We start from the raw sequence: 26,403 nt of genomic DNA on the forward strand, positions 1-26,403 counted from the left end.
TTGTATAAAGCACTTTGAGTAGAGTAGAAAAGCACTAAAGAAGATTCAGTTCAGTCCATATGGTGACACCATTTCCCAGAAAACTGATTGGTCAGTAGGTGGTGATTTCATACCTGTTGATCTCTAATCTAAGACTAATCTAACCTGCTGTAATCTGGAGCAGGTTATGTCTGCTGCACAGCCCAGTAACAAGTGAAGCTGCCCTTTTAAAAATAAAAAAATAAAATCCAGAGTTAAACTGGAAGTTAGTGGAATAAGCACGAATCCTGCTTCGTGCTACAAACTTCAGGAGCGACTACTCTTATAGAACGAAGCACGTTATTGGTCAAAAAGAAATAGACACACTTACATGAAAACAGATTTATTTTAAAATATACTCTTTAATGCCAATATTCTGATTTGAAGCTTCAGTTTGGTAAAATGGTTAAAACAATTAACTTTAGTTCATATTTGTAAGATAAGAAATGAAACTGGTCTGATAAACATTCAACAGTTTCAATGGTAACTTCCTCCTGGTGATCACGACAGACTTTCAAATCTTCAAGTGTAATGCTAGTTTAGCACTCACATTCTTACATGTTTCAAGGTTAATGCACAAATACACTCCCACTACTTTATGATGTAAACAGTAACTCATGCAGCCTGTGTGCACGAGACAAATAAGCAGTTCCGATTCCTGAAACATGGAATCTGTAGATTTCCCCCTGACAGGCGTCCATCACAGTCACCTTGTAAATGCCGTCTGTAAGGCTTCGTGCCTCCATCCTTAAATACAGGCATGCTGAATGACAGGAGGGAACAGAAGTAGGCTTTTCATTAAAAACAAACACTTAAGAACTACAAGAGAACAAATAAAATCATTAACACTATCCTCTTTCACACATTTCTCTGATTTGATCTTCATTACTGAACAATTTGTTTAAAAACAGCCCATCCACGCCACGTAAGGGTCCCGCGTATCTGTAGTGCAGCAGATGCAGCATGTAGTGTTGTACCGATGCCTGCAAACTTGATATGTTTTGGTTTGCAGCCTTGTTTAAGTCTTAGGAGAAAGTAGCAGTGAGGATGGCCTCTTGCTGCTGATGATGAAGGGTCCCGATGCCGACAGCAGGGGCGGGCAGAGCGGGCCGGCTCACTAACCGGAGCTGACAAGGACAGAGGAGGAAGTCAATTCGAGTAATATAATTCACTGAGGTTCACAGTGTAGACAGAATTGTTTCAAACTGTGCTCACCTTGCAGGCCAGCTGCTTCTCAAACCTGGGAGCTACAAAAGACCAGGGCCCCATGTTCTGAGGCTCCTCCTGGCTCCAAATGAACTCTGCAAGAGGATTTTAAAAATGTGATTATAACCTACAGTGATACAGGATTTATGTAGGTTAGCACTTTGGTTGAAGTTCCTCTCTTGCAGTTCAGTGAAATTTCAGCTCAGTGTGAAACCAGTTTGCTATAGAGTATTTGGTGAGAACGATAGTACAGCAAACTGAAGTGAAACCTGAGCTTTGTTTCTCATCCACACACACAAAAATGACCATTCAGAACAACTGCCAATCTAAATTATGTCTCTCCGTTTTAATTAAAAAAAAACCCACAAACATACATGTAAAAAAATAAATAAATAAACATGTAGTCATTCGCTAAAGAAAATGTGCCATCTTTCATTTCTAACAGGATTGAATGAAATGTCACGTGGTCTTTATCGGGTCTTGAAATTATTTAAATATAACTTTGGCTGAGTGGTAGTAATAATTTGATTTCTTTTCTTTTCCAGTCTTTTTTGTTGTAGATCTGTTGCTCTGCTTGGGATCGTTGTCTTGTTGCTCGACCCAATTTCAGTCAAACTTTAGCCGTCACACAAACGGCCTCACATTTGACTCTAGGATACTTTGGTATACAGAGAAGTTCACGGTTGACTCGATGACCTTAAACTACCCAGCTGCTGTGGCTGCAAAACAAAACCAAATCATCACTCCTTCACCACCGTGCTCGACACTTGGTATGACATGTGTGTGCTCATATCTAATTGCGATGCTGTGCATTAAGGTCACACATTTCCTTATCTGTCTCATCTGTCTAAAGGACACTGTCGCTAAAGTCTGGTGGTTTGCTCAGACGCAGCTTTGCAAACGTGCCATGTTTTTTTTGTTTCTGGTTTTTCGAGAGAAGACACTTTCTCCTGGTCACACACCAAATAAGCCATATTTCTTAAATCTTTTTTTCTACTGTCATGAAGTTTAGTATGTTAAATGTTAAATGTTGAGGCCTGCAGAATCTGACATGTAGCTCTTGGTTTTTTGCAGTTTCTTTGAGCATTGCACAGTCTGACCTCAGGGTAAATTTGTTGGGATGTCCACCCCTAGAAAGACCGGTTACCGTCTTGAATGTCGCTCACTTGTAAATAATAATAGTGAAAAACATTAGATGTAGAATGATAGGCTTCAAATTGTTTGGAAATGGTCTTTAACCCTTCCTGGATTGATGGGCAGCAGCAATTCTTTCTTTAAGGTCACTGCTGATGTCATTCTTCCTTGCCGTTGTTTTAACACACACCTGAACCAGCAAACTCACAGAACTCCTGCTTTTATGGGCACGATGCATTTGATTGTCAGCTATCAGCTCTTGGCTACTACTTATAGTTTAACTCCTCTCTGGAGGGGAGAGGGAGGGGAAACAGGAGGACAAAGGAGGGGGGAACAACTAAGCTGTAGTGCCTCTTCACCTCACTGTACAATACCTTGTGCAATACTTTTTGTAAATAGTCAACAGTGCAATAGACCTCAATACTTGAAATGTGCAATTCACTTGTATTTTTATTTTTTATTCCTATTTATTCTATTTATCCCCTTCATATATTTTATTTATATTGTCTCTGTATTTATATATATGTGTGTGTGTGTGTGTGTGTGTGTGTGTGTATATATAATATTCTGTAACTCTGTAACTTCTGTCGGTGCTGTGCTTTTTTGGAAATCGAATTTCCCAGAGGAACCCACCCGAGGGATTAATAAAGTTCTATCTAATCTAATCTAATACTCACAATTCTTGTAGAAGAAGGGTATAGTTAGTTTAAGGGCACGGCACACAGACATAACGTGCCATGTGTCATAATTTGAGCAGTTTGGTCAAAAAGCTCCTCGTCATATACCTCAGTTACCATCTGAAGACCATTATCTGAATCATCAATTTTTCTTTTAAAAAAACAGAACAAATATTTCTGACTGTCCTTTGCTGTATTACTGTTAAATAATAATCAGGATCTTTGTAAGACCAGAACCTATGATTTATACCCCAAAATGTGAAGATATTTTCAGCCCCGTGTTTGAAGTCTTCTTATCCTCACAAGCTGCATTTAGCTTTAAAACAAAAGCTGTCTGTGCCTAAAAAGTAAAAAGAGGAACCTAAAAAAAGTATGCAAATCACTCACCGCTTTGAAGGTTCAAAGGCTGTGAGCACAGGGTAATAACAACATTGCTCAGAAAAGCAATTCAAGATTTTGATCTACTCTGAGTCCTCAGCTAAACTTTGCCAGTTGAACACACACGTAGTATTTGTACTGCTGTTTACATAAATGCATTCTTGTGAAACTAAACAAGTAAGGATGGTGTGAATAAGCAAAAAAAGACAATGTTGGCAAGGAAATTTTCTCGTGTATGGAAAGCATGTCCATCATGCCTTGAATGACGCTCACAGGGACAGTAAAGGATAAAGTGAGAGAAACCTGTGAGACAACAGCTGTGCAGTAGGTAAGAGTTTGTCAGATACTTGATGATCTGGCATTTCAACTAAACGGTCGAATGTCGTTTCTGCTTTCAGCTGGATCACATTTAAATTACTCTGACTCAGACTTCAGCAGCGCGCTTTTGTAACCCTCTTCTGTCTGGCAAAAAGTCATCCTTCTAAAGTTTTTGACAGATTGCTAAATTGTATCCGTTTTCTTGATTTTATGACAGGTGGTCTGTTAAATGTAATAATAATTTTAAAAAAAACCAAACAAAAAAAAAAAAAAAAACCCCAGTAGTTTGTTAAATAGATTTTATAGACCAACCCTTAAAGGTTAACCCCAACACTAACGTTTATAACTTATACAGAAGACACTTCATATGAGGTATGACCTCTCCTGGATGTGATGCAAGCCGTCACCTGTCTGGATCGGAATTACTCTCCATTCCTGAATGAGTGCAGCTGACAGCTGGCTATGCAATGGTCACTGGTTGTAGCTGCCTCTGATGAACGCATCCACCCAGGCATGTTCAGCAAGAAACACGTCAGGACTAAAGGAAAAGGCCAAGGAAGTGTCTGAGTACTCTCCTGATCCAGAAAGGCCTGCACTATTCTGGCGGTGTGGGAACCGGCACCGTCCCACTCAAGCAGCCACCACAGGCCTGGCACGATTACTCATCTCTGTTCCATGAGATTTCCACCAAGCTCAATCAGATGAGAGACTTTCTCTGATGGACATGCGAGGCTGCAGCAGCAGCAGCTCAGAACATCGGTCAGCCACATGGTGGCACTGATGAAAAAAACCGTTCATACACCATTTTTGTGTATACTGAAACCTCTGGAATGCAAATGTAGTAAATTGAACTTATTCTGAGTTTTTTTTCTACAAATAATCTGACTGAAACCAATCAACTACAACCAATATCTACTCACAGAACACGTTTGGATTTTCTAAAAGATTGATTTAAAATAATTTACAGAGAAATGGATTTCAAGCAGAGACTGGAAAAAGATTTCACGACAGAAAACTTGTGATTCTTATTCTGACTCATTAATAAAGTACCGTTGTAATTAAGTGGAAAAAAAGATATTTAGATTTGAGAACTTAAGTGTTTGTAATGTTTAAATGTATTATTGTACTGCTCTGAAAGGACAAACACCACCCGCACCACCCTAACACTAAAACTAATAAAACAAAACATTTTTAAACAACACAAACTAAAATGAAACAAACAAATCTACTCTGAAAAACGAAACAAAACTCATAAACTGATCTGATTAAACTTCAACTACGACTCAAAGCAAACTACTAGTGCACCTTCATCTATAAAGCCGGTGTGTAGCCGGTGTAGGCATGTAGGTGGGAAAACAGAGATTAGTGAGCGGTCACGCTACCTTTGGCTTTGGGGTATTTTTTGAGCTCCTGCTGCAGGGCATCCAGAGGGAACGGACACAGCTCCTCCACGCGGATGAGCGCTGTGTTCTGGTTGGCTGCTGATGTCTCCCTCTGTTTCAGCAGAGCATAGTAGTGCTTCCCAGAGCACAGCACCACCTTCTGGACACTGTGTGGAAAGAAAAAACACTGGATTGGGCTCAGGGTTTGGGCTACTTACATATGTGTTTTTATGGTTCTTTCAAAAATCTGAGCTCCTGCAGTTTCATTTAAACACACAGAAACAATCACACACCCACACTGCAGATTTAATATAACGTCTTCTCTACCTTTCTGCTGACACAGAAGTATCACCCAGCACTGGCCTAAAAGACGTTCCTGGTGCCATCTCAGTCAGACTGGACACGGCCCCCTGGGAAAACAGAATATGTCCTTCAAGCATCGAGATGGAAGCATCTCTGAGGAGCTGGATGTGTCAAATCTGTCCTAGAGACCGATTGGTGACTTCCTGGCAACCACTGGTCGCTAGGGAAAAAAAAAATTATATTCCTGAACTGGTTGGCAAGTGGTTACTGGAGGCTGCTGGCTGTTACTAGGTAAAATTGATTGCAAAGAGGGTGCTGCACAAAAACCCTCCTTGCGATTGCTTTGGTTGCTAGCAGACTGGTAGTTTCATGGAAGACTGCGAAGACTTAGCAAGTACTCGCCGAGCAGTAGTGAAACTCTGCTGCAGCCAACACCATTCAAAAGGTCCAGCTTTTACTTTGAAAAGTGCACGCAGAGTTTTGGTTTTGGGTGTTTTTTGGTGCAGCACCATATACCTGTTTGTGACCAACTTCATTTTGCATCTTGGTGTGATTGGAGCTTTAATAGTCGATTTCACTGCAACGGCCAGCAACCTTCAAATACCACCCGCAAAAACAGTCACAGAAATTTTCGCATTTTTCCCTAGCGACCGCTGTTTTCGAGGCATTTAAGCCCGGCTGAGCGCGGCCTAAAGTACTCACGGAAAATCTCAGCAGAGTCTTGGGTCCCACAACAACGAGAGGTTTGCGGAAGTTTCGAACCATCTGCCTCCGAAGCAGATGGAAGTACTGAGCGGAGGTGGTGGGGTTGACCACTGACATGTTCACAGTATCGCCGTCCACACCCTCCTCCTTACTGTCGCACATCTGCGAGACAAAAAGAGGAAAAGTTAGCATTCATTTATATTTCAGGTAATGTGTAACTAAACATTAGCTTGAGTAGCTTCCACTCTTGTAAAGCTGTAACATGAATATGAATGATTTTTTTTTATACCTCACCTACCAAAGATGACACAAAGTAAGTGTTAAGTATGCAAAATTTCAATTCAATAAATTGCGCCTATTATCGAGGAAATGATTTTAGAAGCAGCCTCAATCCGATGCAATTTGTCTGCTGATTGCTTGCAGCCCATTAAGAAACATTATCGGTGATGATTTGCCATTGATCAAATCTGTACATAATGTGCTCCTGACTACACAGCCTTCCTCTGCACCGAAGAAACCATCTGTAACTTCACACAACAAGCTTTTCATTTAGATCCTACGGGCTATATTAATGTTTAAAATCTCACTTATAGAACCTTTAATTCTCATTACGTGGTTACCATTGTGTCTATTTAAATTATGGTATTATTCACGTATAAAGCTCTCTGCGTGACACTGCATTTGTTATTACAGTTCAACTCTACAAAGGCATGAGTGAAAAGATAATCTGTTTCCTGGCAGAGGTAAAAGATTAAACCTCCATGGAAACTATTCAGGTGTTTTTTTAATGTGTTGTCAAGCAACTGATGAATCTGCAGGATCTGAAATGATAGTCATGTCGTGACTGTTTCAGAACCAAAAGAGAGAAGTGGGATGTCTTTCTCCCATGTCTTTGACTTTAGCAGAGTTTAAGATTTTTTTATTACTGCAAAAGTTGTGTAATGGTTAGAGAATACTATGTGGTGAAATCTTTGCCCTATATCCGACTAACTTTGCTTTTCTCTGCAGCTGTTCGTTTGATTCATTTCAAACTTGGTGGGGTAAGTACAGTGCTGAAAACAAATAGTTATTACACAAAGATACCTGAACAACTACACACTACACTGAAGCACTTCTACCATTTTGGTAGTCACAAAAAAACTGTAACCCACAATCTGCTCATTACACACACACACACACACACACACACACACACACACACACACACACACACACACACACACACACACACACACACACACACGATATTATTATTGCCCTCGTTTCAAATCATCTTGCTTGCCCGTATACGACACATTTAAGGGATGTTTAAACTGTAGCTTTAACAAAATGGTTTCATAATCTCTGTGAACAGGCTCTGCACTAGTATGATACACTGACAGAGCACTTGTTTATCACAGTATAACACAAAGTCTGTTAAGCTTCAGGGATATCACTGTGCTGTTATGAATCATAAACCATTCTGAATCCATTTCAGCTGCTTTGGTGCAAACTGAAGTGATAACACTGTCCTCTCTTCATCCCTCCGGAGTGATGGCTACAGGCAAAATGGATTCACGATAGTTTATGCTGACTTTGTTTTTACTGTTAGGATCAAGTGTTTCTTTAATTTTGTTGGTGCAGTGCATAAGGAATTGGTTGCACATCGGTGTTATTCCTGATAGGAATTGTCAGGAAAAACGTGTTCTGTGTGTAGACAAATGAAAGAGTGGTTGGAATAATGTAATGAAGAGCACAGACATTCAGCCTGAATAAAAGGCTTCACCTGGGCCCTCATATGGCTAGTCCATCAAATCTGAGCTTAAGTAGCTTTAAGACTGTCATGTCTTTCTGTAATATTAAGTAGCAGGTTAAATAAACAATAGTGAAATTAAGTGATTGACACTGATATGACACGATTGCAGATTAGAAATACCGACACAGTCCTGACTCACTGACCTGGAGGAAGCGCTCCATACGGCAGGAGGAGTGTTCAGGTCCAGCGCCATCGTATCCATGAGGCAGCAGGATCACCATCCCACACTGCAGCAGCCACTTGGCTTCACCTGGAAACACGACAGTTTCACCTCTGATGAAATAATCTTTCTTTTTTTCTTTTTTTTTGACCAAGTTTATTAGAAAATGCGGCAGAGGGGTGAGAAGCTCACCTCCCGAGATGAAGGTGTCAAAGACAATCTGCGCTCCGTTAAAGAAATCTCCAAACTGAGCCTCCCAGATGGGCAGAAGCTTCGGCTGCGCGATGCTCATGCCGTATTCAAATCCGAGCACGGCCTCTTCAGACAGCGGGCTGTTACACACCTAAACACAAGACACCACAATTTGTTGTGTTTTTCATGTTGACACTGATGGTTTTATCTGCTTTGCGAGGGCATTACCTCCAGGAAACCTGTCTGCTCGGGGCTGATGTGATTCAGAGGGATGTACATGTCGTTAGTGTCCTGGCACACAACCATGGCATGCCGCTGACTGAATGTACCTCTTCCAACGTCCTGTCCACTGATACGGATATTAAAACCTGCAGTGACAATAGCTCGAGTTTAAAGGAAACCCCAGGAATTCCCAAACTGGAAATGAGTCATTTTTACTCACTGCTAAAAACACCAGACAAAACGTGACAAACCTTGGCAGAGGAGAGAGCCGAAAGCGAGGGCCTCTGCTGTCGACCAGTCTAGTTTGGTTCCCTCTTCCAGTTTCTGCAGCCGGGCCTGAGTTTACAAAAGCAAAATAATTTAACTGCTGTGATGTTTGGACAAGGCAACGCGGCAGAAGGATTAGAAGCAAAAGATCCCGGTACCTGTACGTGGGTTTTTCCGAGGTGGCTGTGCAGCTGGATTTGCTCAGGGATATCCACAGATTTCACTCCCACAAACTGCAGCAGAGGAATGGGGACACCAGTGTCCCAGGTGGTGACTCTAGCCTGGGGTTCAACAAGATCCCCCCAGCGGCCCTGCAGGTTGGTGGGTGGAGGGCTGTACAGGGTCATGTTGGACAGCTTGTCGTTGAGCATGCTGTAGTATTTGGTTTTGATCTCGTCACGCTCAACTTCTGTCATCAGACCCTCTGAAATCAGCTGGTCTGAGTAGGCGTCTGGGATGCTCTTTCGAGACCTGGAAGGAGCAAACAGGAGATGATCTGATTATTACCCTGTATTCTTTTAAATCAGACGCCCGAGATGGGACCGGGTGCAGACTCGAGCTTTAATTCAAGGGGTTCGACAAAAGCATTGCATTAACTGTTTGGGTATTACAGCCACCTTCAGATGCTCAAAACGAACTGGGCAGTTGACTAAGATGTTTATTTGTCCAGGTTAGGCCTGTTTATTAGTTCATAACAAAGTAAATAAATAAAAATCTGAAAGTGATTCAAAGTATACAAATTGCATTTGTAAATTTTTCACTTGACTTATTATGATGTTAAAGGAGGTTCAAGGAGATGCTGATGTAAGTGAATTATTATTATCATTACGGGCTGAAAAATTCAAATAAACCAATGAGAGAGATCGCAAAAACCTTTGGAGTGATCAAATCAAAATCCTGGTTTGTTCTTAACAAGAATGGCTATGCTGGCCAGCTCAGAAACACTAAAAGCTCTGAAGACAACTAAAGTGGATGGAGACATAATTCTTTCCTTGGTTAAGAAGCAGCCCTCTGCAGCACAGAGCCGAGTCAAGAACACTCACACGGAGGTAGGCGTATAATTGTCAAGGTCTAGCCTTGATGAATGTAATTACAGAGGGTTTACAACAAGGTGAAAAAACACTCGTTACAAACACAACAAGGCCTGATTAGACTTTGCCAGAAAACATCTAAAAGAAGATCGCACTGATGGGAAAAAAAAAACTTTTTTTGGACCTTTAAGTGATGGGAAGAGGAAATTATGAAGGAGGAGGGACAGATACAGAGATGATGTAATGGTATGGGGATGTATGATCGCCAGCGAACAGGACCGTTTCTGTGTATTAAGTAGCAGGATGAATTATGTATTGTACACAGCTGTACTGTCTGCTTTAACCACATGCTGCAAAACTGATGAGACAGAACTCCACAGTGCAAATAGATAATAACACAAAGAATACTGCAAAAGAAAGCAAGAGCTTCTCAAGACAAAGAAATGGGATATGCTTAAAAAGCCAAGTCGGTCACCTGATCTCAGCACAAACCGCATGTTTTCCAGTTACTGAAGACAAAACTGAAGGCAGAGACCCACAAACAACAGCAACTGAAGGCAGCTGCAGTGAAGGCCTGGCTGAGCATCTCAGTGACGGAAACACATCACCTCATGCCCAAGGATTTTAATCCCAGTAGTTCAATATGATGTTTATTTGTCCAATTAACTGTGAGCTTCTCAAAATTGGGACTTGTCTATTATAATGCAATTCCTAAACTGTTAAACCCCTTGAATTAAATCACATATCGACCGATTTAAAATGTATTGAGGTGGTGTACAGAGGCAAAATTAAAACAAAATGCATAAAAGAACTGACCCAAGAACTGCATCTTTAAAAAAACAAAACAAACCTAGCACCTTTTTTTCACTCCCCATGTGATTAAACAACACTCTTGCATTCACTTTAATCTCTCTCTGGCAGTTAATGATTTCTCCTCTTTGTTGTTCTTCATCCATCTTCTCTTCCCCCTCATCCTCCTAACCAGTCACAGTGTATTGCTTCCCACTCCCTGGTCATGCTGGAGGTCGCTTCCTATTAAGAGAGTTCTTTCTCGCCACGGTCGCCAATTGCTTGCTTTTAGAGGCTCGGCTAATTGTTGCAGTTCTCTCTTTAATGTTGCAGGGTCTTTAACATCCAAAGCAACATACTAAAATGACTGTTGTTGTGAGTTTTTATAGTTTCAAAGCCAGTGTTGGGTAAGTTGCTTTAAAATAGTAACTTAGTTACATTACTAGTTACTTCTCTCAAAAGTAACTCAGTTACTTCAAGTTACTCGTTACTTTCAAAGTAACTAGTTACTAGGGAAAGTAACTTTGGTTTTACTCAGAATTCTCTTGTTAATGTGTTTCTTCCATAACTTTGCCAGTCTTCTAGCTTGCTTACTTGCCACAAGTGCACTGTGCCACCTACCAATAGAAAGGAAAAGATAATGTGCATATTTCCACGAGAGAAATCCCACGCCTGGACCGTTGTTGACCGCCGCCATGATTCTAGCCTACGTCACAGCGTCATGTGCGCCTTTTACATCCAACACAAAAACTGCAGTCGTGGTGCTTTTGATTGTACTCAGAACTCGGAAATTCTGCCTTCTGAATAGGAAGATGTAGGTAACACCAGACTGCAGATGAGCTACATACAGGGCTGGACTGGGACAAAAAAATCGTCCCGGGCATTTTGATTAGAGACTGGCCGCCATTATAGCAAAAATCATAAAGCCTTTGAATGAAAACAAACACTGCTGTGACAGTGATGTTCACTGTTTTGATGGTATATATGTATCAATCTATCAATCGTTTGTTGTAAGATTCAGATAATTATTTTTTAAAAGCGAGACATTTTAAATGAGAATAAGAAAGAAAAGTATTTCTTTGTGCCCCCCTTTCCCTGTTAGTGCCCTACATGCCCCCCTGGCCACACTTTGCTAGACCCGCCCCTGCACAGTTATCAGCTGTCAGCTACTTAGAAAAGGATCCTGGGGTTATTTGTCTCTCAGAAACAGCTCATAACTTCCCTTCAACTCATTCATGTCACCTAAAAGGTAAACCTGTTTCTCCATCACCTGTTCAGCTCTGATGATTCAGTAAGGACATCTCCTGGTTTCATCTTCATGTTTCCCTCTCACCAGATAACCAAACCATATCATGACCAGCAGCTTTTTTGTAGCTGTGGCTCCAGCAAACATCAGCTGATACTAGAAATTAATATTAAATAAATTCGAACAACAGCTGATCAAGCTTAAACGTGCTGCTGTTGTTTAGCGCGACATCCGCTGGTTTCCTCTTTCTGCGCAAAGTGAGCGATAAACAAACAAGAGAGCTGATCAGCTGATCATTGATCAGTTTTCATGACTGAAGTAGAAACGGGAGAGGGAGGGGGAGAGAATGAAAGAAGAAGAGGCAGCTGTGCAGCGAAGACACAGAATAACTCCAGCTTTGTGCCTTTTTCATTGTAGCTGAATTATGGGACAAACTGTTCCTTTTCACCTCAATAAGAAACGCGTAACATTTTCTCTGAATACCAGACGGGACGGTTGGCAACTCTAATAACTTATGAACAAAATAAAGTTCAACATCATTAACTTCATAGCACCACCCAGCTGTATAGAAACTCCGTCATGCTAGCTAGCACGCAGTACGGAAAAAGTCAGAATAGCGAAAATAAACTCCAACTAAACTTGGTTTATATCTGACCCAGAGAGACTGCAGGTCATAACTTCTTACCTGAAGTTCAGTTCACACTTGGACCTGCGGCCGCCTCGGGTCTCTTTTCCTTCTGCGTCCCTTTTCCTTCATCCACCTGCTGGCCTCCACCACTTGCTAATGTTACTGAATCTGTGGAAGCTCCGCGACAGCCACCACACGAAGTAACGAGTAACGACCCTATCTAAATCCCAGTAACGACTAACGCGTTCCTGATTTTGGCATAATAACTAGTTACCGTGCTCGTTACCACAATAATAACGTAGTTACTGTAACGCGTTATTTAATAACGCGTTAGTCCCAACACTGTTCAAAGCACTGTAGTGGTTTAATAGTTGAAACACTACAATTCAAGTTATGCTTGCCTTTCACACAGAAATAAAAATTCCACAATTACCCAAATACACCATTAAACATCAGCCATTGCTACACGAGTAGACCCATCATGTAAATGCATCAGTGCACCTACAAGAATAATTCAAATCAAACTATCAAATCAAATCAAAGTAAAAGCGATAGCTTTAACTAACCGGATAATCTTGTACATTGCCGGATTGGTGAAAAAAGGCTCGTCCAGCTCATTGTGGCCCCACTGACGGTAACAGATCAGGTCCAGGATGACATCTTTCCTGAAGTGCCGCTGGTAGTCGACAGCCAGGCGAGCGGCTCGCAGCACCTCCTCGGCATCATCTCCGTTTACATGGATCACGGCAGAGTTCACCATCTTACCTGTAGAAGAAATCGCCCATTACACACATGATGAAGGTACCACTTTACAAAGTAAAACTGCACTAACCCTGGCTAATTTAAAAGACCTCTCAGATATCCTATTTCACCGTGTGTATCATATTAGACGCATACATGAAAATAATCCATATTCGAAACCCTCATGAAACTGTTTGACTTAGGCCTCAGGCTGCATGCTACACTCATTTTTAGCCCCATTACTTTGGATTTTTGCATAGAAACAAATGAAGCATCGTGTAATGTGAAGTGTTTTTTTAAACATTACTTTTTGGGCATTTTTGCCTTTATTGGATAGCGGAGCAGTGAAGACAGGCAGGTAGTTGCAAAGAGAGCAGAGGGCAGCAAAAGGCCACAGGTCACTCTCAAATACGGGCTGCTGAATTCTGTGGCCATGTGGTCACCCACTCGCCCACTGAGCTAAAGCAGCACCCCACTGATTCTTTTTCCTTCTCACCATTCATCTTATATGAAAACGTCAGGAGAAAAAAGGCTTTACTGGAAAGATTGCCTGACTAAAGCCTGCTATTTGATTAAGTTGAAACACAGTAGACACAATGTCAGGTCACAGGACATTTTGACATTCGCTGTACTAGGGCTGGGCGATATGACCCAAAATTCATATCTCGATATTTTTTAGCTGGATGGCGATATAAGATATATATCTCGATTTTTTTTTTAAAGCCATAAGTTAAGAACAAAAAGAGAGTTCTTAGTCACACTGTGTCCCAGATGTCACACGGGCACTTTTATTTACATACAGCGTAGATGTACATGAAGAAATTACTCAAAAATAAATTATCAGCATTTATTAAATAATCATGGTCCATAAATAAAAGAAAACAATGTTGTTTTTGTGCATAACAAAAAGCTCACAATTGTGCAGTCAAAATGTAAACTAATAGACGCTGAGCATAATAACAAAGAGACAGATTTCACAGCTGCACCACGTCTCTGAACAGGTGCCATTTGTGGTCCTTATACACACACAGTACGTATCACTCCACGAGGCTCCTCTTCGGTAGCCGTAATCCTCCGACAATCCATCAAGCGGTGCAGCTCCGTAGCTTAGCAAAGTCATATTAAAACATTTTTTGACAGATTGCCGAGCGCTGTGTACCACATAAAATCGGTTCGCGGTCAGTAAGCACAACCAGAATTCATACATAAGGCGCACTGTCGATTTTTGAGAAAATGAAAGGATTTTAGGCCGTGCAGCCCCTCCTGGCTGCATGTCGTTAGCGCGGTTAGCTCGCTAACACGTTGACGCCGTCCAGCCCCACGCACGGGGCGATCCGCGGTAACTCGCTAACGGAGATTTTCCGCTTTCATCTTGTCATTGCCTGCAGGTGAAGCTATGGGGGAGGGGGAGTTGTGTTCAGTGAAGGAGAGGCGAGGCCGAGTAACGTTGCGTAGAGACAAAAGTGGACGAAAGAGAGGCAAACCTGCTGCTCCACAAGTATAATTATAACGTAACATAGACTATATCGATATAAACGATATTGTCACATCTTATATCTCGTATGAAAATATATCGATATTTTTAAAAAACTCGATATATCGCCCAGCCCTACGCTGTACCTCTAATTGACACTGGTCTTGGAAACACTGGGTTTAAATACTTTAGAATGAGCTCCAAAAACTTTGAAGCTGTGACATTTTAAAAGTTTATATTTAGTTAATCTGCAACTCTCCTCACACGCTTTTTATCTCATGTCCGCCTATTCTCAAAGTCTTTTTTTATACACACAAAGTGCTTTCAAATAAATGACTTGCTAATAACGTATTCTCTCTGTACACGGGAATACTGATGAGAAGCTTTCACTGACCAACATCACTGCAGTACAAAGACGATCGTCCTCTTTCCGACGGGGTGGTGTAGCCCACTTGGTTATTCACGATGAGGTGGATGCTCCCACCCACTCTGTAGTGAGGAAGATTTGAAAGGGTCAGAGTTTCAGGAACGATGCCTTGACCAGTGAACGAGCCGTCGCCGTGAATCTGTGAAGAAGGAAGAAAGAAGAAGTTATCTCATCGTACAAACGAACATCATCTAACAAATCCTGCTTTTTTTATACTGACCTGATTAGCTATGATTCTTTGGTGTGGTGTGTGTAGTCAACATGCAGAAAGTACAATTATAAAGTTTTAAAATATGTCATATTTGACCTCTGACCTCTCCTTCAAGGTCAACATAATGATCTGAAGGTCAAATTGATAGCAATGCTATACAGAGCTATTTAAAACTATTATTCTTACCACCAGTGTTTGTGTTGACAATAGAGCTGGGCGATATGAGATTTTTTCATATCACGATATGTTTTTTTCATTTCAGGCGATAACGATATCTATCACGATATAAGCCAAATAACTATATTTGTAAGATTTAAATGTGCCGTTGCTCACAAGTAAAATGTGAAATAATCAGCAGCTTGTTTTTATTTAAATATTTATTTCCCATAATAAGTTCAACAGGGTAGATGTACTTAAGGAACATGAGACTTTTTCAGATAAATAAAGGCAAATATTGCAAACTACACAAAAGGCAGCCGCTAAAGCGTTTAAGTTTCAAAATAGAACAAACAAAACAGACTAAATTGTCAATTCCACTTAGAAACAAAATATTAATTCTAAAAATAAATCTTAGTTTGTTTACAGAAGAACAGACAAAACTGACTAACTTTTGTCAATATCAAATAAACTGAGAACTAAAAGGAAATTCTCAATCTCTCCTTGTTGTATAGCTTAGCTTTTCAAACAGTTTTAACAGTTACTTTAGTCTGACAAAAGCCGAATGACGAATCAGCGCTTCCAGTCAGAGACTGAGGCTACGTCCACACGTACACGGGTATTTTTGAAAACGGAGATTTTCCGTTTTCGTTTTAAAAATAATCCCGTCCACACATAAAGGCAGAAATGAAGGAAAACGCTGCTAGGAACATGCCAAAGCAGCAGGTGGCGCTAGATTCCTAACCGTGCCGAAATGCTGGCCAATCAGAAGTCTAGAAGCCTCGGTGGGAAAAAGTAAACAAAGCTGGGGCATAGAAGCAGAACCGAGTCGTATGTGTGGACGGACAGTAACTGTGTGTATATGTAAGCATTTAAACACTGCAGAGAGTAGAATTAACAGTATTGTAGAAATTCATTTCACCGAAACAATAACGTGGCGCACAGTGTGACGCATGCACCAGTTTATTGTATTTCCAGACTTGCTTTCGGCACAATTTACAGTGCACGCTACTCTGTTTTTTGTCAGACTTGAAATAGCCGAAATACCTTCAAACTACGGAACTTCTATGGCTCTTCCGTTCGACAATCTCTCCGGCATTGGAACCATCATCTGTTTTCTCTTCGGTCACGCTCGGTTGATTTTTCTAGTCGGCACACTCATTTCCTCCATTACGCGCTGGCTGCTTCCCAAACAAACACACGTGCGGCTTGGCACTTGTGCTGTACGTAACAAGTCACGCGACGTGACGCTGCGGCTGTGATTGGTTCGGCTCTGCGCTACTTAGTTTGGATTGGCTGTTCTTTTTTTTTTTTTTTTTTTTTTTTTATTTTAAGAGGACAAGAGCGGCGAGGTCTATCGCGATAGCTTAATTTCTCTATCGAGTAAAAGTTATATCGCGATACATATTGTTATCGTTCTATCGCCCAGCTCTAGTTAACAACATATAGGCATTTATGGAAAGGGGATATGGGGATTCTAAATATTGCATTATAGTTATAGCAACCAAATATCATGTCCCATTTGACCTCTGACCTCCCTTTTACATTTCACATCTGTCTTTCTTTCAAGGTGACCCCAAAAAGCACTTTACCTTCAAAGAAAATGTTTTGAAGAGGAAGAGAATGAGCTTCCTGGTTGGTTAGTTAGTATAACATTATATAATAAGCACAAGTTAAAGTTGTGATGTCTGTAAGTCACAATATTAACATGAGGTAGAGCGAATAAATGTAAAATTGTCAAATTAAAAGTAATAATTGTTCTTCATTAATTCATTAAAGCATACAGTGATTTCTTAAGCATTTTGGAAGGGAGAGGGAATCTTTTTCAGCACACAGAAGTAAAACACTTTTTTATTTGTTCCAATAGAGCTATTTGTGTTCGTTTATGAAATTCCACACTAACAGACTCATCACTTTTTCTAGCAAGTTCTAAAATATGTCCTCATGCGTGCGTGCAGCTGTGATACCTGCAGACAGATGACTTGGTCCCCAGGTTGGGCGTCGTCTTCGGGCGAGTAGTCCCCTTCTTTCCGGAGCTGCTGCCTGGCTCTGGTTTTGCCCTGAGCCACGGGGTTGATGGCCTCAAGGTGAGATGGGTTGGGCAGCATGGTGACATGAAGGGGGTGTTTGGCTCTGAAATCTAACTCCACCGAAGAGGTGAGGTGGGAGAGGACGTCACCGATGGCCGGCGAGGTGTCGGGGAACTCGCTGAGGCCGCGCATCTTACGGAACATAAGCTGGAGAGAAAAATGAGGGAAGCACAGCGTTATCCGAGACTGTCTCGCTTTTGTTTGTCGTGGCGAACAAAAGCTGTTCAGTGATGTTAAAGAAAATAAAAGATAATCTTGAATACCGTGACTAAAATGCAGTATACGGGTCAGATTAAATATCCAAACCTCAGGTGGGAACTTGAGCAGGCCTGTCAGGAGGTTGAGTCGGCCTCGGTGAGGCATGCCGATCACAATGTCAGTGACTCCACTGTGGGCAGACCGGTGGAAGAGCTCAAAGAAAAACCCCATCATGCTCTCTGCTCCCTCTCCTCCATAACGCTTCACAGTAGCAAACTTGGTGGCCAGAAAGTGGTCGAATTCCTGCAGGTCGAAAGAGGAATATTATGAAGTGGATGTCATTGAGATCACGTGCTACAATTCTTTTTTTTACTCTTCTGAAACCTGCCTGCGACTCTAGCATGATCTTGGCCAGCTGCCTTCTCTCCTCTGGAGAGAAATTCTCTCTCTTAAGCTCCTCGAAGCGGTCAGCGAACCACTCCCTCTCATCCAGACTGCTCAGCTGGCCGGGCTCCACTGACAGGTGGCCACAGTAGGCTTCTTCCAGGTAGGCCTGAACCTCTTCCACAGAAGCCTGCGCTTTCCCAAAGTGCCGCAAACCTGCAGAATCACATGTAACGAGTAAAGCAAGCAACACCTACCTGTGAATTGTAAGGGTGGGGGAGGGTCACAGAACAAAAACAGCCCTAATATGTATTTTTTTAGTGTTCTGTATTCACAGATGAATAAACACTGTATATTTCACAAATGATATGAAGCTAGATAACATGCTAGAAAGCAATGAGAACTAGGGCTGGGCTATATCATACCGTTCACTGGTGTAATTTTGGGCAACGATAGGAAAATGAAATATCGCGATAGAATATCGGTAAAACGCGCATGCGCAGTGCCTATAGTTACATACGCACATGATGGCGACGCAGAATGAGGAGAGCGAAAGTGGATTCTTGAATGACACAGATGAACCAGAATTGGTTTGTAAAAATGCTGCAACTTCAGTGGTGTGGCACTGGTTTAGCTTTCGTCCGTCAGATACACAACAAAGCACTATTTTTGGTACAGCATGCTAGCAGGCCGTCGTTATTACCGTGTTGTTTGGAAACACTTAAAATCAATCCTTTGATTTTTCTGAAAATCGACAGTGCCCCTTATAATCCCGTGTGCCTTATGTATGAATTCTGGTTGTGTTTACTGACCTCCAAACGATTTTATGTCGTACACGGCGCTCGAAAATCTGTCCAATGTTTTAGTACGACTTTGCTAAACTACGAAGCCGCACCGCTTGATGGATTGTAGGAGCATTAGGGCTATCGTGGGCCTCGCGGAGTGATACATACTGTGCTTCAACATAATATACACACACAATAGGTAATAACCTCTTTTTAAGTTTTGTGGATATTATACATGGTTATGCTGAGGACATGTCGGCCAATTTCCACTGGAAATGCCATTTGGTTAAACTGTCAGCAAGGAATTTGCACTGTTACATTTTTATATAACTTTAATGCACATAAAAAACAGCTGCTTGTTTAAGTGAAAATACATTGATGGGGTTTTTTGCACTAATAAAGTTGTGGAGTTGTAAAGCATTTTGTCTAGTGTCAATTATATCGTCAGTTATATCGTTATCGCAAATTTTCAAATGTATATTGTGATAAATATTTTTGGTCATATCGCCCTGCTCTAATGAGAACAAACTACATTTTAATAATAAAACTTGCATACTTTAAAATTTTACAGGGTTTTTTTCCAGGACTTTAACCTGCAATCATTTTACTCTGACTTTACACTTTTAAACCAAGAATCGAAATTCTCAAATGTTGCATAAAATGTAAATAAAACAGAATGCACCTGTTTACAAATCGAATCCTAAGACTTAACGAGGTAACGACAAGCTGCTGTTACCGTGAATTACTGCGACTAGTCTGATCCATTGACACGCATCACTAGCACATAAGAACATGGGTGATGATTGAGTGCAGTGGGTCACATGGTCACGTTCCCTCCCTGTAAGCCTGTGATCAGATGGGGTCTGTCCAGTCCAGCGCTTGTTGTTGTAACCAGTTCAGATCTAGACCTTTCAGCATGTGGCTCTAATAATATGGTTATCCTGGATGAAGAGGACGGTCCTTCAAGTAAGCAACACAAGACAGTTAAGGAAGCTGAATGTGTAAGTAAAAGTGGAACTATGTCTGCTGTAACGGTTTCCTTTAGGGATTTGATTTTTTAACGGTTATATACACTCACACGCCGCTTTAACAGGTACAGCCAAGGTTTTTATCGTTAACGAAAACTAACGAAATAACGAAAACTAGAAGTGAAAAAACATTTTCGTTAACGGAAATAAAAATAAAAACAAAAAAAGGAAAACTAACTAAAACTGTAATGAGTGTTCACAAAACTAAAAATTAACTGAATTTATAGCAAAAATGTGTTTAGTTTTCATTGATGTGTGCGTGTCATACAATAGTCAAGGGTGAAAATGAAGTTTAGTTTCCAGATTTTTTGCTTGCTGTCTCATTATGCCAGCAGGTGGCCAGTACGTTAGTCGAGTCGTCTGTGTTGCTGCTCCATCCACGCGCAGAATCATGTCAGGAAAAGTCGGGAGAAAGCGCCAGAGTCCAATAGAGATTGAAAATGTGACGTCGCTCAGGGGTAAAACCGCAAAGAATTCTGGGAACTCGTGGCAAGAGGTACTAGCGCACGCAGGCTTTCAATTGAAATCAGTTATACAGCGATAAAAAGAAACACAAAAAATGGCAAGAAGCTGTTGTATTACAGTTTTTCTCAAATGTTAAAACACAAAAGCCAATCCTGTAACCCAAATGACCAGTAGTCTAAACACATTTACTAAATGTAGCCACCATATTCCAGTACCATAAACACATGTCACATGAAGACACAATTCACAAAACACAACCCTCTGTACTCATAAATCGAAACACATTTTTCCTTGCTAAAACACATGTTGCAAAACAACTCTGCTCATATTCTCAAATGAAAGCCCATGTGATGCAAAATGCTTGCCACAGTCACCAATCTTTGAACACAGGGAACACACCTGGCGTCAGTCACTACACACAACGACTCAAAATTGAAGACACCTGTTGCTAATGATGTGACCCCACCTATAAAAGCATAGTTTGGTGAAGATGCCAAACAATCACAATGGATGAAGGCATTCGAGCGTGCGGAAGGAGAAGAGCTGCAGGCCAAAGAGGAAGAGGGGTTGAGATCAGAGGAGGAAGAGGTGAAGGCCTAAGAAGAAGAGGAGTTCGGAGTAGAGGAGGAAGAGAAGGAGGCCAACAAGAGAGAGGAGAAGGTCCAGGTGGGAGAAGAAGACAACCTCGCACCATCATAACAGATGATATGCGAGCAACAGTAATTGATCATGTCATTGTCCATGGCATGACAATGGCTGAAGCGGGACGAAGAGTACATCCAAACCTGAGTAGGTTCACCGTGGCCACCATTATCAAGGCATTTAGACAACACAACAGGTGTAGTACGCTATTGCTTTCTTTGTCACACTACAGTTTTACAGGCCTGTGAAAGTGGTCTGTTACTTTACATGTAGTTTTACATATAAATCAGTCAATTGACAACACATGTTTCTTTCTTTAGAGCTGAAAGAATGCCACATAGAGGTGGGAGGGTTGCCATATTCACAGCGGCACAAGAAACCCTCATTGCAGATATGGTCCGTGAGAACAACTGCATTAGACTCCGAGAGATCAGAGACAAAGTCATTGCAGATAATGTAAACTTTGAGAACATTGATGCTGTCAGCGTGTCCACAATAGACCGAGTTCTCAGGCGCCAACAGATGAGGATGAAACAGGTCTACAGGGTTCCCTTTGAGCGCAACTCTGCGCGACACATAGAACAACGTTACGAGTATGTGCAAGTACGTATACATCCATGTCCACAGTACAGTTAGTGGACATACTGTGTTGCTTAGTGGCCTACATTACTTCTGGACAATACTGTGCTACCTGATTGACCGTTCTGAACACCTGTACGCTTTTCCATGTTCACAGAGGATAATGCAGTTGGACGCGATGGCCAGACCCCATGAGTACCTCTTCCTGGATGAGGCTGGCTTCAACCTCCAGAAACGAAGGCGAAGAGGCCGTAACATCATTGGCCAAAGAGCCATCACTGAGGTTCCTGGCCAACGGGGGGGTAATATTACTCTTTGTGCAGCTATGGGTACGGAGGGGCTTGTCCACCGGCATGCTGTCCTTGGGTCTTACAACACCCAACGTCTCCTCACCTTCCTAGAGGAGCTAAAAGACATCCTCCTGGACCGTCAACAACACCATCCTAGGCTAGCACATCACATGTATGTGATCATTTGGGACAACGCCCGCTTCCACAAAACACACCAAATCAGAGAGTGGTTCACCACCAACAGTGACCACTTTTTAAACGTCTGTCTGCCACCCTACTCCCCTTTCCTGAACCCTATAGAGGAGTTCTTCTCATCATGGAGATGGAAGGTGTATGACAGACAGCCATACACAAGAGAGAACCTCGTACGGGCAATGGAGCTGGCCTGTGCTGACATCCCAGTGGAGGCCTTCCAGGGATGGATTCGCCATTCCAGGGCGTTTTTCCCGCGGTGCCTAGCAAGGGACAATATAGCCTGTGATGTGGATGAGGTGATGTGGCCCAATGCAGCTCGGCGACATGATGCCGCACAGTGACTGTGTGTAATACTGTAAAAAGACCGTGTAGACAATAAAAAAGACTTCACACCCTGATCATGTTTCCGAGAGTACTGTTGTGTGCGATAGATTCTGTTTTTGCATTGAGTTGTGTTACAGTAGTGTACGTACATGCAGGATGTTTTTATAGATTTATAGTCTTCATGTGAAACTCACAAATCTAAATGCCTAATCCTCTGCAGGGTTCTATGACGATCCGTTACTGTACAGTTTATAAAAATATGCATTGGCAGTTATGAACCAAAGAACCTTCTCACAAATTGAGCATTGTGTTTTCAATTGTTTTGCTGTAGTGTGTAATGCTGTGTATAGTGTTTACAGTTTTGACAGCTTCGAGCTGCTCTCTTGGTGTGGGAGTTTGAGTTTTGCAGTGGGAAGGTGTGGTTGTGTTTATGTAGCTTTAGAGAAGGGTGTTGTGTTTGGACATTGGGGGACCTGGTGGTAACGTTTGTGACATGTGTTTTAGCATTTGAGAAAAACTGTATTAACTGCAATAGCCGGTCGCATGACAGCCACGGGAAGCCGACGGGTAAAGAGATCGGTTGTTATCGGATTATGTCGTTGAAGAGAAATTGTTCGAGCCATGTTTCCGAAGTAACAAAGAGGCAACTGGATTGCAGCCATTCAAAGACCAAATATAACGTCCCAGAACAATCCAGCTCACAGGTTAGTCTGCTCCAAGCATTCCCACAAAGGTCAGTCTGCTGTTGTAGTTAATGCGTCATTTTTCTTAACATAATTGGTGATATAGGTTACAAGCAAGTCTGGCGCTGAACAGAAATTGTCGCGCTATGCTCCTTTGTTTATTGTGCATAAATAGTGAATTGTCCTGACACAATATTGCGTTTCGCTTCTGTTATTATGGTACATTGACAAAAACATATACTTTTATTCACAGGATAAAACAGTTGTTTTGTATCACTAGTACGATTACAGCATACAATATTATTGTCACTGCTACATTTCTGTGATGCGTACCAGAAATTATTTCTACTACTAATTAATTACCATTGAGCTCAAAGGTCCTATTAATAAACGGTTAACGAATGTGTATTTATGAAGACGATTTGTGAGACTGGTAAACTTATGATATGTACGATGGTCTTTACTTTCTACACGGTGCATTTCAAAGTCCTGCACCCATCCGTCGGTAAACTGTACCTGGGCTTGTTGCAGTGACCTGAAGTTACTAAACTTCATGAGTGTATGCACTCACTCCAAGAACCGTATAATTATAAATATGAGCGTGGTGAAAGTTGGGCAGCACGCTAACGTATTTTGTCCCTCTGTGTGCTCGTAAGGGTCTAACCCTTTCACTGGTTTGATTTTTTTCCTCGTATCTTTTCTTTGACTTTTCATTAAGTCTGTCTTTGTACGGACCGGCATTGTTCTCCTTCATTTTGTACATACCTTTTTGGGGGGCAAAGAAAAAGCAAGAATTTATTGGAACCGAAGAATGAACGTTTTGCGGTGCTGCAAATGCTTGCATTTGATGCAGGTACTTGGATTGTTTTGCCACGAGTTACCGGCATGCAATGCGCGAAAGTCACGTGGTCTGTCAATCTCTATTTGGGATTACTTTGAATATGACTGTGTTTTGAATAAAGCAAGTGTCTTGTAGTGGAAAGAGACAAATTATGAGGGACATTTCTAAAGGGGAAAAATCCCACAAACCTTAAAGTGCACTTGAAAAGCTCACACAAGAAGGCTAACCTAGCTTACCTTGAGAAGGTAAGGGAGCACACTCAACCCTCATCCCCAGAAAACAGAAGCTAACCCCAGGCAAGGCAGCGTGATGCATCCCGAGACAACAGGACTGGGGTATCTACATAACTGTTTGAGTAAATTGCCTTCAAAAAGTTTATCAATTCACTTGAACCAAAATTACGAACACCCAGTGCTGCGAGAGTTAATAGTCTCATTGGGGCCAAGATATACATTTTATAGTTGCCTGGTATCAATGGTTGTTCATCTGCCTTCATTTATTTATTTAAAGAACCCATAGGTGGGAATGTGGGTTAGCCCTGCGTTAGCCCTGCGACAGACAGGCGACCTGTGCAGGGTATGGTAGCTGGAATAGCAACATACCCAAGGATAAGCAGAAGAGAATGACTGATATGATGAAACTGGGATTTTGTTACACTTAATTATTGCAAACACAACTAAAACTATAACTGAAACTAATCAAAACTAAACTGAAACTAAGGATTTTCAAAAAAATAAAAAACTAAACTAGCAAACAATTGGTAAAAACTAATTAAAACTGATATAAAATTGAAAATCTGAAGTCAAAACTAAATAAAAAATAAAAACTAATGAAAATTGCAAAACTATTAAAACCCTGGGTACAGCTGCTTGTTAATGAAAATATTTAACAGGCCAGTGACATCACAGCAAGATGACCAGCTCAGGTGTAAACAGCCTGGAATAAAGAGCCATCCTGCCTTGCCCAAGTATTAGTGCTGACCACGTCCTTTTATGAGCGCCTTGTAGACGTCTTCTGATGGCTCGTTGTGACTGGACAGCACACCATGTCAAAGTTAAAAAAACAAAACAAAAAACGTTTTGTGTTCAATGGATCAAATTTTGCTTCTTTACATAAGCCTGTAGAGAACTTTTAATTTTTAACCTCATAATTAGGCGTAATAATGGTGCAGTAACAGATGCAACCACTCAAATTTTGCATAACAAAACATAAAAACAACTTTATGTGCATGAACCTTAAAGAGTTCATGCTTTAGCATTAAGTCATGGATAAAATGGTGTGTGTCGTTTTGTTTTCTCCCCTACAGCCATTTTTGGACTCCTCACTTTCAGAGACAACTGATGATCAACCAGGTGTTGCGCAAGAATGGCACATACTAACAAGTAAGTACAAGTTGTGTTGAACACAGAGTCCTCAGTTAAACATCAAAACTGGAGTGCAGCAAATACTGGGATGGGCAGGATTTCATAATGAAAGGCAAACGCCATATAAGTTTAACACTTTTTAAACAGCAAAAAGTAGAGAGTTGGACGTGATTAACACTTAAAAACTCAGAGTGAAATGACATTGTGGGTGTTATTTTTTCCCCCTCATAGTTTAAAAAAGGTAAACAAGTGTGAGTATGCTAACTTCAGGTGCATGCTTTCTGCAGGATTCCTTTACCTGAGGTGTTGAGTTGTCCACTCATGGTGCCAGTCAGCATGCTAATCTCCGGGACACTGTCAACAACAGGCTTTTGGGGTAGCAAAGGGTTAATTTTAGCAGCCTTGTGTCCGTGAGCTCTGTATGCCTCCACCAGTCTAGCTAGAGCATGATCTGAACACAAGAGAAGAGAACAACGCTTGACAGCGAGCTCACATTAAATAAATGACGCGTTCACTGCACAGCAGTTAACAGCTACAACAGCTTCCAGAGTCAACGATAGGCCACCTAAACAGAATATCATTCAAATTCGTATAAAAATACCGCGGAATAAAATAACCCCACAAACAAGCGTTAATGCAACTGTCTTTGCGGAGCCTCTATGTTAAACGACGGTAACTTAAGGGGACCGTACTGCAATTTAACTCCATACTGACCTTGATTTAGTGCAGCCACCCGCTCGCTCTGCCACTTCTGGTCCCGCTCGGTGCTCTTGGGTCGGTACCCGTAAACACCTCTCTCGGTGTGATAACTGCAGCCGACAACCTGCCGAGCGACGCTCTGCGGCAGTCTGCTCAGCGAGCTTTTCAGCAAAATCAAGGCCGACATGTTTCCAGGTCTTTAGTCTCGCATGAGATAGCGGCACACATCTGAGAACAGGCTACAGGACGGCAGCCATACTGCCCGGAGGAGGGACACGTTAATGGGAGGAGATGTCGCATCGGCAGGCGATTGGCTGAAGCTTATCTGGTCGATATTTAAGTCGAGTAAATGGTATTTAATTTTACTTAAACACAA

The 26,403-nt window shown here is 41.6% G+C and overlaps 1 protein-coding gene and 1 pseudogene across 1 annotated transcript; one reads left to right on the top strand and one right to left on the bottom strand.

The window, feature by feature from the left end:
* Positions 1-390: 390 nt before the first annotated feature.
* On the bottom strand, positions 391-26,279 carry dhtkd1 (dehydrogenase E1 and transketolase domain containing 1). The gene is made up of 17 exons (XM_085359360.1): positions 26,043-26,279; positions 25,627-25,779; positions 18,137-18,348; positions 17,857-18,051; positions 17,428-17,697; positions 15,061-15,232; positions 13,018-13,216; positions 8,916-9,228; positions 8,742-8,826; positions 8,497-8,636; positions 8,269-8,419; positions 8,060-8,166; positions 6,119-6,283; positions 5,441-5,523; positions 5,114-5,280; positions 1,234-1,319; positions 391-1,145 (listed from the first exon to the last, which is right to left on the bottom strand). Exons 1-17 carry the CDS (start codon positions 26,212-26,214, stop codon positions 1,044-1,046), a joined length of 2,772 nt encoding a protein of 923 aa, XP_085215486.1. The 5' UTR covers positions 26,215-26,279; the 3' UTR covers positions 391-1,043.
* LOC146628117 (uncharacterized) lies at positions 21,434-22,452 on the top strand (annotated as a pseudogene).
* Positions 26,280-26,403: the final 124 nt, after the last annotated feature.

This window comes from Diplotaxodon limnothrissa, linkage group LG7 (assembly GCF_057381915.1).
Source record: "Diplotaxodon limnothrissa isolate DT_005_m linkage group LG7, D_limnothrissa_male_GT1.1, whole genome shotgun sequence".
Taxonomy (NCBI): Eukaryota; Metazoa; Chordata; class Actinopteri; order Cichliformes; family Cichlidae; genus Diplotaxodon; species Diplotaxodon limnothrissa.